We start from the raw sequence: 13,979 nt of genomic DNA on the forward strand, positions 1-13,979 counted from the left end.
TATATATATATATATATATATATATATATATATATGAAAAGACATTTATATATTATAATTGTGAGAGGTAACAATAAAAGGAATACGAACTAAGTTAAGAATATAATATATTACATGGATACAGATTTGATGAGTATCTTTGAATCCATTACTATAATGATCTCTGCCATTTTTGTTTAGTACAACTCAAAGATTTACAACTCGAACACACAAATTTTATTGGTATTATTTATCCATATTATTGAGTTAAATGGTCTTGTCAGTTTATTAGGATGTTAATGTAGAAAATAAAAAAATATTATATTAATTAAGAATGATGAATAAAAGTCATAAATATGTAATGATGTAAGTAAAATACAAAGTCAAGTAAACATGAATGTACATTGAGGTGAGATTTCTTCGATTTTGGGGGTAGACTGTGTTGAAGTTAAGTTTTATATATATATATATATATATATATATATATATATATATATATATATATATATATATATATATATATATATATATATATATATATATATATTTTGGGTCAATTAATCTAGTGGTAAGAATTCAACCTTTAAAGATGAATAAATAAAGTGTTACAGGTTCGAACTTACATCGGTGTTTATGATATGATATCCGTGCAAGACTCCTCCGAACTAATTTTCTTAGATAATTTTTACTATTGTTTGTTTTAAGAGAGATAGGAATTGCCTTGGCTTTAGTTGTTGTTGTTAGGAGAAAAATTTGGAAGGTAAGTTAAAATTGAGAGATGGTTAACAAAGATAAGTTTCACATATTTATTTATTATAGTTGGTACCAAAAAAGAATGCATCACAACCTTTGAATACTCTAGTTTATCAAATCAAAGGCTAGAAATGATTATACCATTGTAACCATCACCAACAACTCTACCCTTAACATAATTTCATCTTCCATTCTCACTACAAACTAAAACTTATCCAACCCAATCCTCTCAACCCTCCTTAAACCCTAGCCTCCATTTCCTCCCAAATTCACTCCCATTTCCTCAACCATGGCATCCTGCAACCTCTCCTCATGCAACCTCTCTTCCTCCGCTTCAATTTCTTCATTCCCCTCTAATGCCGCCCGCAGAAAAGCTTCCAACTCCGTCGCTCTCACCCGGAAGAACCGGAACCCTAAGGTCTCCGCCATGGCTAAAGAATTGCATTTCAACAAAGATGGCTCCGCTATCAGGAAGCTCCAGGTTAGTTAGTTACTCGCGAAAAGGAGAATTTTTTATGCTTTTTTATTATTATGTTTTGGTGTTTTGATGAATTTGTTCGTGCTTTGTTTGCAGAATGGTGTGAACAAACTTGCGGATTTGGTTGGTGTTACTCTTGGCCCTAAAGGAAGGAATGTTGTTCTTGAGAGCAAGTATGGTTCGCCCAAAATTGTTAATGATGGTGTGACTGTTGCCAAAGAGGTGTGTGTATGCTTGAACTTGAACCTGCTTTTCAATTTTGTGACATTGTTTTATATATTGGAATTAGACTAATAGTAATTTGTATGAGGTTAGGGTCTAAGATTTTACTTGAATTATTGTTTTCGGTGAATTATTTATCTTGGGTGTTTGTTTTGATGCTTTGTTTTGATGTTTTGTTTTTGTTTGACTTGAATAGGTTGAGTTGGAGGATCCGGTTGAGAATATTGGTGCTAAATTGGTGAGACAGGCAGCTGCTAAGACGAATGACTTGGCCGGTGATGGAACCACTACCTCTGTTGTTTTGGCCCAGGGTCTTATTGCAGAAGGTGTCAAGGTAGGATTGTTACGAGTTGTGGACTGAATAAGTAAATAGTAACTTCTTGGGTTTGTTTGTTTATTGTTGCACAATTTGGAACTCATTTTGAGTGGAATTTGATAGGTTGTTGCAGCTGGTGCAAACCCCGTGCTCATCACACGTGGAATTGAGAAGACAGCGAAAGCTCTTGTAGCTGAACTTAAACTGATGTCGAAAGAGGTGAAGCATTTTTCTTCAGGTTCTTTTGTGTTTCCGTGTCTTTAATTATGTTTATTTCAAGGAGTATCTTAAACTTCCCATTTCTTTGTGTGTTTTGATTTGTTTATTGCTTAACAATTATTTCCTATGAAACACTTACACCTTTGGAATTAGCCTCGTCTTTGTGTTGGACGCCTCCTACACCGTACACTATGTGTTAGACAACTTCAATAAATGTCCCGAAAGATTTTTTTCCTTGCTTCACCACACGTTAACACCTTTTGTACACATCTCTCGCACATGTACATGGTTAAAATGTGTTGAAGCAATAATGATCAATGATGGGATTATAGAAATTAAATTTGATTACATCACTTTAAGCTTTTCGGTAATGGATGAAAGACTATGATATCTTGTTTTATAGTTTCTTACTTTTTTAAGAAGAAATGTTTCTCAATGTAGATGCTCACATATATTTTGATTCTCCATTTCGATCTTATATAAATAATGCAAATGTTTTATTATATTTGTGTCAGACATGATGTTATGTCAGACTGTTTGGTGCCTGTGCTCCATAGATTATTTCAATCATCTTTTTTATTGACATAGAAGAGTTGTGGTCGTGTGAATTGCAGGTTGAAGATAGTGAATTGGCTGATGTGGCAGCTGTCAGTGCTGGGAACAATCATGAAGTAGGAAACATGATTGCTGAAGCATTGAGCAAGGTTGGTAGAAAGGGTGTTGTGACACTTGAGGAGGGAAAGAGTGCTGAAAACAGTCTATACGTTGTTGAGGGAATGCAATTCGATAGAGGATATATTTCCCCCTACTTTGTTACTGACAGTGAGAAAATGACTGTTGAATTTGAAAACTGCAAGGTGCGACATTTGTTTTATTTTTCTGCAACTTGCTATTATTTGTGGCATCATCTTATGACTTTACTTAATTTTATATGGTATGTATGTTGTGCAGTTGTTGTTAGTTGACAAAAAGATAACCAATGCAAGGGATCTTATTAACATTCTTGAGGATGCAATTAGAAATGGATTCCCTATTTTAATCATTGCGGAAGATATTGAACAAGAAGCTTTAGCAACTCTTGTTGTGAATAAACTTAGAGGATCACTGAAGATTGCAGCACTTAAGGCTCCTGGATTTGGAGAACGCAAGAGCCAGTACCTTGATGATATTGCCATCTTGACCGGAGGTTTGTAAATTTAAAAATTTAATATCTGATTATTCTCTTAGATTTGGAAGTGTGTCGGTTCTCCTTGTGTTATTATTTTTTGGTCCAGCTGTTGGTAACAATATGTATCTTCCCCATTCGCTTACAGGTACTGTTATCAGAGAGGAGGTTGGCCTTACTTTAGACAAAGCTGGGAATGAGGTTCTCGGAACTGCTGCCAAGGTGGTTCTAACCAAAGATACAACCACAATTGTTGGTGATGGAAGTACCCAGGAAGCCGTTACCAAGAGAGTTTCACAAATTAAGAACCAAATTGAGGTTTCCCTCTCTTCTGCCTCACCTCTACACCCCCTAAAAAAATTGTTTGCATTGTATGTTCAAGGCTTTTTGGAGACTTTGTACTCAAAGAGTAACTAATGATATACTCAACAAATGAGAAAGAGTTTAGGCGGGTTGATATTTGATTTACATAGCATTAGGTAGATAGTATATAGTTAACCAAATGTGTGTATGCACACATGCATAGGAGTCGTTGTATGTAAGGAGAAACTCTGTTGAGTCTGTACATATAGTAGAGTACGAGCGATTCACATTGTTACTAGGCTCTAACAAAATATTTACATGTTATACAGGCTGCAGAACAAGATTATGAAAAGGAGAAGCTGAGTGAAAGGATTGCAAAACTGTCTGGTGGCGTGGCTGTCATACAGGTATTGTTCCCACCTACGTCACCCCACTGAAATTTTATAATATGCTGGCGTTTGACATTTCTGCAAGTCATATAAAATAGTGCAAGTTTTGTTATGAGTTAAACAGTCAAGTTTTGTTATGAGTGTAGGTTGGTGCACAAACTGAGACCGAACTCAAGGAAAAGAAACTGAGAGTCGAAGACGCTCTTAATGCTACAAAGGTGACTTTATCTTTCCCAAGATGTTCATTAAGTAAATATTTTTCCTGTACTAAAAGCTAATACTTTATCGACTTTCAGGCAGCTGTTGAAGAGGGTATTGTAGTTGGTGGTGGGTGCACTTTGCTCAGACTTTCATCAAAGGTGGATGCAATCAAGGCTACCCTTGCAAATGATGAAGAAAAAGTGAGTCATTATTGGATATTTCAAGAACTCAAGTTTGATATTGAAAGAACTTAAGTTTTTCGTATATGGAAAATTTTCCTGACTTGGTTTTGCTCTATTCAGTGACATCACTATTTATTACTTAATCTTCTGACTTTGATTATGGCCTTACTGCTACAATGTGGTGCAGGTTGGAGCCGACATTGTTAAAAGAGCTCTCAGTTACCCTTTGAAATTAATAGCAAAGAATGCTGGTGTAAATGGCAGTGTTGTTAGTGAGAAGGTATATACATCGGCTAAATTTGAAACTTGTTACTCACACTGTGCTTGTGCTGATGTACCTTATGTATTGTATAGGTTCTATCAAATGAAAATGCAAGATTTGGATATAATGCTGCCACTGGTAAATATGAAGATTTAATGTCTGCAGGGATCATTGATCCAACAAAGGTGATTTATTGATTGGTCACTGTATTGTTTCTAATTCTGCATGTAAATTTGCAACCATCTCTAGTAGCCAGTCTAATAAATTCAACTTAGTTCGGAGAGCACCAAATACAGTTCTTAAATCATGCATACTGTTGCTAACTTAGCTTGGAGTACCAAACACAGTTCTTAAATCATGCATACTGTTGCAAACTGGAAGTATATTAGGCACAATACCTGGATTATGATATGGTTCTTAGTTTATTGTCTAGGGAAATTGTAGTGTATTGTGTGTAAATGCCCCATAACAATGATAATGACAATATGATTTCAGTGCTTGATATGAAACTTTGATAAACTAAAGCATCCTACTGTTGCACAGGTTGTCAGATGTTGCCTGGAGCATGCGGCCTCTGTTGCCAAAACCTTCTTAATGTCAGACTGTGTTGTTGTTGAGATAAAGGAACCCGAGTCTGTACCAGCTGGCAACCCCATGGACAATTCAGGTATGTAGTTTGAACATTCGTTCAAACCATTTTTGAGGCTGTGCTCTTTTGATGTTTCTAATGCAATGTCAATTATGAAATATCATTAATTTATTCATATTATTCTGTGACTCTACTGTCAACTAAGAATCTTGAGTTACAAGGTGCAAAATATGATTTCGAATATAGGGAATCTCACATACATTTGTGTAAAATGTTGTTGGCTGATTCTGACTTTCTTTTCTCCCAGGGTATGGAATTTAGAGGCACTAAATTGAAGTGACAAACATTGTTTACTGGCACTAAATTGGAGTGTAACCAACATCGTTTCCTCTATTTTCCTCCAATGTAATACGGAATCGACGAGTAGTAACAAGTCCAACAAATGTAATACCAACGCCTGTAGTGTAGTGAACCAGCCGGAGTGACATTTTTGTTTTTCTGAAGTTAATAATTGAAAAAGGTTTTGCAAATCACTTCCCCTGGAGATTTCACTTTTATTTGTTTTGTAATGTTCCTGGAACATGCCTTTGATTGCGACGAGACTGTTTTACAATGTCCTGGTGACGCTTACTGAGTTCTCTATTCAATGGTGATGGATCTGATGTTTCCAAATCAAAAAGTACTTGGAATCCTTCTGTTATTTGGCTATTCTTTTGCCCAGAAGTTGACTCTGAACTGGCGGCAACCTCTTAGACTACAGCGTGAATAATACAAGGATATAGGTCCAAACTATGACACAACACTATATAGTCATATTAGTTTATCACCCAGGCTGCATTTAGGGTTTGCAATCATATAACATCTTGCACAGGGCAAAGACTATTTGAGAATAAAATAGAATGAAACTAATTCGATAGATTAGTTAGTTAGCTCGATCCATGGCTGATCTTACACCTTCACCACCATAGGCGCATGGCTCCGTTAGCTATTTTCTCACTCACTACCTACTGCATTCACAAGCTTCAACTGAAGCTTAGTCATCTTCTCTACCCTTTTCTCTGAATTTTAAAAACTTATTGAAGAAAACTAATAGATTGAACCATATGCTTACAATCTCATTGGGTGCATTGTTTGCCTTTGTGCTCCTCTTAATATTCTTATTGAAGATGATTCTTGAAAGTTTGGCTTCAGATTATGCTTATCTAGTTTATGTTCTTGAAAGCAAGTTTGATATTATGGATATTGATCATATTGCTCTCATGTGATGACACATTCAATCAACAATATCAACCTCCATTTGTTTCAATCAACGGTTTCAACCTTCCTTCTTTCCAACTTTCTCTCACATACAAACTTGTCACTACCAGGCCTATTAATGACCATCATATGCAGTTAGTTCAGGGCCAAGTCAAGCTTCACTCAACCAAGACTCGAAGGACATTTACTTCTTGCTCACACTGAATCAGAGATAATTAAACAAGACTTACTTGATCCTGGGTGGAAAACAACTATGTAGGATTAATTTGATGTTTTAAAACACAAGATCTAGGCACTTGTTCCATACTATTGACTAAAAATGAGTGTTTAGGGTTAAAGCACTATTATCAACAACAGAGTCATTCTCTGTCTTGCCATAACCCACCAATGGTCAATTCAGCAACTTGATGTCAATAACTCCTTTCTCATGTCTTGCTTGATAAACATGTATACACTCAACAACCTTAGGGTTTTGATGATGGTAATATCTTGTGTGAAAGCTGAACAAAACTCTTTATGGCCTCAAACAAGCACCTAGGCAATGGTTCAAATGTCTGCAGTCCACTCTTATATCTTTGGGGTTCAAACCGAACAAATGTGATCCTTTCTGTTCATTTTTGTCTCTCAATCCAAAATAATATATCTCCTAGTGTATGCTGATGATATTTAACATAACCAGGAGCTTAATTGATCCCATCTAGCAATTCATCAAAAAATCAATACAACCTTCTTTCTTAAAAACTTGGGTAATTTGGATTATTTGTTGAGGAGAGTTTTAACTGAGTTTTTTATTATTTCATTTTTCCACCTCAACTCATATTCGACACATTTTCTATGTTCGTTTGACTTTTCATTTTTGTTTTGTTTCAAAATAATTGAATTGAGGTTTATATAGATGCACATATTTTATTAAAAATACAAATGTAGGGTCATGGTGTATGGTGTGGGGTGCGGGCTTTGAAGAATCACATAAAATGACTTGGATAGTACATATTAAACCATAAACTTTAAGACATTAGTAATATAAGTTTCTTCATTTCTAAATTGTCCAACATCCACCTTTGTCTACTCAATGTAAAACTCATATTTACATTTGATATATTAACAACCTTTCTTGTAAGTGTGAGTCCATTATTCTTATGTTGGACCGCGTCTAATATTAGAGTTGGGTTTTGAGGGGTCTCATGATTATCACATTGAACTTTAAATAATTACTTTAAATTATTTTAGACACTAAATATTAACCCCAAACCTTAAAGTATTAGGATTATAGGTACTCTCACTCATAAAATATTAAACATTCACTTTTTCATAAAATGTGTGAGTCATATTCACAGTTGACTTGATATACCAATAATCTTCCCTCAAATGCGAGTACATTCACTCTTATGAGTATGTTCTCCTCATTTTCATTTTATTGGATGAGATCATTATTAAATAGAGACACACCATTTAATTTTTAAAAAAGTAGAAAGAGAAAAAAAATAAAAAAGAGAGTATAATTTTAGTTTAGTGGATAAAGCCTACATATGTAAGATCACCGAAGAGCTACTAGTGGGAAAAAATGAACAAAGTTCCAATTTTTTTTACAAGATGCATGTAAATGAAATAAATGTAGTTAGAGACGCATCTAGTGATTTATGGCATACATGTCTTGGTCACTTGAGTGAGAAATGAATCAATATTTTTGAAAATTGCACTCATTATTTTTCTATTAAGCATCATAGAGTTTCCATTCATAATTTTGATCACTTATAGTGGAGACCCAAAACACTTCCAATATGCAATTTCAAATATTGATAATTAAATGTGGTTCATGGCTAAGCAAGAAGAGGTTAATTCCTCACACAAGAATCACACATTTGAGTTAGTGAATTTTCCTAAGGAAAGAATATGACTCAAGAACAAATGGATATACACGATAAAATTTTAAGACAATAAATCCCAACAAGTATTTTAAGTAAAAGTTTTAATCAGAGAAAAAGTAATGACTTTGAAAAAATTTTCTCACTTGTAATAAAGACGACTTCTATTAAAGTTGTGCTTGGATTAACAATTAACTTGAATCTAGAGCTAGAGGTTGAACAGCTTGATGTAGAGTCTGTTTTCCTTCATGGTGATATGGAGGAAGAAATATGTATGGAGCAATTTGATGACTTCAAAGTCAAAGATAAATAACAGCTTAGTTTGTAGATTTGAGAAAATTTTGTATGATCTCACACAATGAATGTAAAAAAGGTTAAAAAAAATTGATTCTTTCATGAAAAACAATGGTTATGGTAACACTATTGTTGACAATTTTGTATTTGTGAAGAAATCATGTTTTTATTATTTTCTTTGTTATATGATAATGATATATTGATCGTTGGTCACAATACTAAAATAATTTAAAGCTTAGAGAAAGAGTTAAGAGGTTTTTTAAGGAAGAATTTGGGTCTAGCACAAATCTTTGGCATGAGAATTTTTAATTTCAGGAAGACTGATAAATTGTAGTTGTCTCAATCCAATTACATTAAGGTGTTAGAAAAGCTTAACACGAGTAATTCAAAACATGTGAGAGGTAGTCTTTAATAAATCTATGGTCAGTGGTTTAGTAAGTAGATCATCTAAATTATAGCTCGATCCTATATATGTCAGAGAGATGATTCCATCATTTATCAATTTTCTCACAAAAGAGTGTCTAAGACCTATGTGTTATACTTTCCATTACATGCTTCGCTAAATGCTCTGGCTAAAGTCGCTTGACTATCACAATGTATCAACACCTTTGAAACATCGTCTTTAGCCAATGGAACTTCCAATAGAAGATCCCTTAACCATGCAGGTTCTTTACTTGCAGAAACGAAAGCCATAAACTCTGATTTCATGGTCGAAAAGGGTAATACATGTTTGTTTATGGCTCTTCCAAGAAATTGCACATTCAACTAATGTAAATATCCACCCAATTTTGAATTTATGACCTCAAACACTTGATATCCAACTCACATTAGTATATTATTAGTATATCCGTATGGCAGGAAACCAACTATAATAAAGGCCAAGATTATGGGTTTAAAAGGATAATAAAAAATTCTTATGATTGTCTTCCAATGCTTACCATTTGGATTGCTAGTAAATCTACGCATTTTACTAACTGCAAATGCTATATTGGGTCTAGTACATTGCATCAAATACATTAGACAAACAATTGCTTTTGCATATTTTAATTTTGCCACAACTCTTCCATCATTCTTTTAAAGTTTGGCACTAGGATCAAATAGAGTAGTTATTTCCTTAAGGCGTAAGTGTTTGAACTTATCAACCATTTTCTCAATATAGTGTGCTTGACAAAGTTCATAACCCCCACAATTTCACTTTACTTTGATCCCAAAATTGTGTCAACTAGTATAAGATCTTTCATCTTGAAAGTGAAAGTTAGAAACCTTTTTGTTTCTAAAATTCCATTCATTTGGTTGCTATTGATAAAATTCAATTGACATAGAGAAAGAGGAATATTACAATATTCTCACACAACTTTGTGTATAAATACTTGTCACAAGAATTAGTTGAAGAAGGTTTTTAGATGAAGTGAAAGATGAAATTCTAAGCAACTTAAAGTAGTATAATATGATGAATTGCAATGAGCACCTTAGTTATGTTCACTTGTCTCTAATTTTTACTTGAATTTATTTGTTAAACCTTCTTGATCAACTTCATCATTGATGTGCATGACACTTTTGATCATTTTCTTCTTTGATAATCCTTGTCTTCATCAAAATTGAACTATATATGAGATGTATTTTTCACAATCTCTCTCTTTTGATGATGATAAACTCTTTGAATACATGTTTTGATAATGATTAAAAAGTACCCCCCTAAGTTGTGTGTATCCCCCTTAATTTGTGAATCTTACAATGATAGAGTCAAAATTTTGATGCTATTGTTTCAGTGCTTGATTTGATCCATGCAAGAATTTGACAAACTTTCACACCTCTTGTTCATTACCAAGAAGCACATAACCTTCTGATTGTTGCATGAATATCTCCTCATCAAGATCTCTATTGAGGAATGTTGATTTGACATCCATTTGATGAACTATATGCTTATGCAAAGAAGCTAATGTTGACAATACACTAGTTGTCATCGTCCTTGCTACTAGTGCTTATATGTCGAAATAATCAACACACTTTTTTTTTAAAATCTAAAACCCTTATTTATTAATCTAGACTTGTAGGTGTTTAATGTACCATCACTATGATATTTCCTTATAAAACCCACTTGCACCTATTGGATCTGGATCCTTTAGGTAGATCGATAAGTTCCCAAGTATGGTTTGAAATTATTGAATCTATTTCGTCTTGGATAGCATCACACCAAAAGGAGGAGTCCTTTGAAGTTACTGCTTTCTTATAAATCTTAAGATTATCTCCACTTGAAGATAATATGAATTTTACGAACACAATTCTTAATATTTCCTTCTACCATATAAAAGAAATAAGTCGAGAATCGATTTTATTCGAACCTTAGCCTTTCAAACTCTCTACCTTGTCTTAAGTTTGGGTTGTGTTTCAACAATCCATAAAAACTTTTCAATTTATGTTTTAATAATTCTTGGAGAACTTTCCTCATGATATTTTTTATTTGTGAGAACCTCTAATTGTACAGAAACGTGATATTCGTATAGCATTCAAATCAAAATTTATTTGCATAATTTAAAAGTTGTAGACTTTAATAAAATTAATAAAATTGATCACTTCAAATTTCTAAGATAATAATACCAAAATAAATTATATTTAATAAAAAAAACTATGCACTATTTGACACAGATATATTATTCAAATTGAAACTGTATAGTACATTAATGTTTTAAAGCAATATATTAAAAATATAATTATACAATTTTTTAATGTTTACGTACCGGAAATAAAACAACATTACATACGTGAAATTGCTTTGTGTTGTTTTAATGCATTTTATTTAATGTATGTAAACAAAATTGAATTTGAAAGAAAATGTATTACGTTATGTCAATTATCAATTTGATTACATAAAGGATTAATCAAAAGTAAAGTCCATTACTTTGTAAAATTGTTTCAACACAATTATCACTCTTTACAGGAAAATTATAATTTTGATAACATTCTATTTATTAGAAAATTTTCATATTGGACTTTGATATTATGATTTTTATACCCGGATCAATGATGTTCATTCTTGTTAGATTTTCGATTGGATTTTTTTCATTCTTTCTTTGATCCTTGAAACAGAAATCTCAGTTGTGTAATTTTATAAGATTGTCAGAAAAATTAATTTAAATTAAATGGACCGATGCTAGAATTGTAAACAAATCATTTTTTATAGTATTTGAATCACTTTTAAATTGTCTTAGAGTTTCTACGCAGGAAACCCAAGATAATTCAGCCTATACTCGAGTTTGCACAACAACAATGAAAACTTGAACGTAGGAAAGATGAAATCCAAAATTTTGTATGAAGAGAATATACTTTCTAATGGCTTTGGCTAATATGCATAAGGATTTACTTATGCACCATGCATAAGTCTACATAAGTCATTTGATCATGTTTTTAATACAGTATTGAGTATTGAGTATTGAGTATTGAGTGGTGAGTATTGAGTAATAACAATTGATGTCTAGAATTTGATCCAAGGGTCCATAATAATCTATGCATGGTGCATAGATTTTTATCTATGCACGGTAACTGCACCCCTTTCTAATGTATTTTTCTGAATTCGAAATGCTTAATTTATAGGTCAAAGTAGTGTTATTTCATAAAGTTGTGACCCTTGATGAAACACACCCTTTCACCACCACTTTTTGCTCAGTGTTGTAACTTTTTGCCTACCGCTACACTTTAGAAGCGTTGCTTATGTTGTCTGCATTCTGCAACACTTCACGAAACGCTGTCTACTTTCGAATTCAAAATACAAATTGTCTACTACAACACTTTACAGGATGTTGTCTATTTTTCGAATTCAAAAATAAACTGCCTACTGCAACACTTCACAAGTGTTGCCTATTTTTGAATTGAAAAAACAACCTCCACGTGTATATTTTCTTATCACTCCGAAACACATCTATGGTGATTAATTATTATTAATTACATATATAAATGGTGGACGGTCCACAGTCTGATCGATAGATTTTGGTACTATATTTGAGTTGGAGTTTGACCGAACTCATCCATACAAAATCAACTTGTAAGATGATGAATGTCATTCTATACAAAACATTTTCAAACTCTATCTCAAATGTAAGACTTTTGATCTTTTCAGGACAACGCTCACCCCTCACGCCTAACACTATTGTGTTTGTATATAGATATTAATGGTAGATAACAAATAATCTTATCGATAAGCTCTAATATTATATTAGAGTTTGACATAATATATAACAACAAAACCGACTAAGATTTAATCTTATTAATGTGAGATATGTATTTTATGGTATCACACTCTAATCCTATTTGATAATATCTATCTTAAAACAGATATCAATGAAGGGACTATATACTACCTCTTACTCTAACTAATGATATCTATCTTATAATAAAGTAGGATTTTACTCTATTTATCCACTTTTATTTACTTCATTATATGTGTTTATTATATAAAGGGTTAAATAAGTTTTTAGTCCCTATAAATATGACATTTTTTACTTTTAGTCCTTACAAAAAATTTCGTCGAATTTTGGTCCTTATAAAATTTTCCGTCATTTTTGATACCTCCCGTTAGATTTTTCTAACGGAGGCTTACGTGGCATGCCACATGTCTCACCACGTCAGACAAAGGCAGAATTAAAGAAAAAGGGGCAGATTGCGGAGATTTTAAACCCCCTTTAAATACCCTTTTTTTGCTTGATATAGATGCAATACAATAAATTTCCATTTAATATAGACAATATTTATAGCTCTTTTTAAATCTTAATATTGCTTGATATATCACTATAACAAGACATTTGTAAAGACCATTAAATTTCATCAGTTTAAAATATCAGTATAGAAGGTCTATACAAATACAAATGAATTAATGTTTAACAAATCATTCAAATTTGCAAATAAATATATTATTATGATAATCATTTGTAATTTTGTTTTGTAGATATTCAAATTATATTAAATTTTTCTCATTAATGAAAAAAATAATTGAAGTGTGAAAAAGTATATTAATTTTACTATAATTATTTTTACTTTTACTTCGACAATATTAAAAAGAAATAATTTTAATTAATTTTTTATTTTCATTTGTCCCTATATATTTTTATAATAATATAATGATTCTGATTTTTAATTAAAATATTAAAATTAAAACTTACTAATTGAATTGTGGTAAACAATTATTTTTATATTATGGGTTAAAAATTTAATGTATAAAAAACTATAGTTAATGTATTATTATTATTTTCATATTGATGTTGGCTATTAAAAAAACCACTAATTTTATTCTTTTACTACATATATTTTTCATGAATATAACTTTTATAAAAAAATTATTTATATATTATATTCATTTTTTATTTTTTTGAAGATAAAAAAATAAATTACCGTATTAATTAATGACAAATAGTTCTCCCGAATATAAATTGCATGCTCCAACATCAACCTTCGACGTCTATTTTTGAAAAAATAAGATGAAAATAGTGAAGTATAAAAAATTATAATAGGTGT

The 13,979-nt window shown here is 32.1% G+C and overlaps 1 protein-coding gene across 1 annotated transcript; it reads left to right on the plus strand.

The window, feature by feature from the left end:
• The first annotated feature begins 883 nt into the window (after positions 1–883).
• Positions 884–5,588, plus strand: LOC131596457 (ruBisCO large subunit-binding protein subunit beta, chloroplastic-like). The gene is made up of 14 exons (XM_058869108.1): positions 884–1,213; positions 1,307–1,432; positions 1,629–1,766; positions 1,872–1,967; positions 2,582–2,824; positions 2,919–3,153; positions 3,281–3,450; positions 3,765–3,842; positions 3,971–4,042; positions 4,121–4,225; positions 4,395–4,487; positions 4,562–4,654; positions 5,013–5,136; positions 5,366–5,588. The coding sequence occupies exons 1-14, from the start codon at positions 1,022–1,024 to the stop codon at positions 5,377–5,379; spliced, it is 1,779 nt and encodes a 592-aa protein (XP_058725091.1). The 5' UTR covers positions 884–1,021; the 3' UTR covers positions 5,380–5,588.
• The last annotated feature ends 8,391 nt before the right edge of the window (positions 5,589–13,979 follow it).

The sequence above is a fragment of the Vicia villosa genome, linkage group LG4 (genome assembly GCF_029867415.1).
Source record: "Vicia villosa cultivar HV-30 ecotype Madison, WI linkage group LG4, Vvil1.0, whole genome shotgun sequence".
In the NCBI taxonomy this organism is placed as follows: Eukaryota; Viridiplantae; Streptophyta; class Magnoliopsida; order Fabales; family Fabaceae; genus Vicia; species Vicia villosa.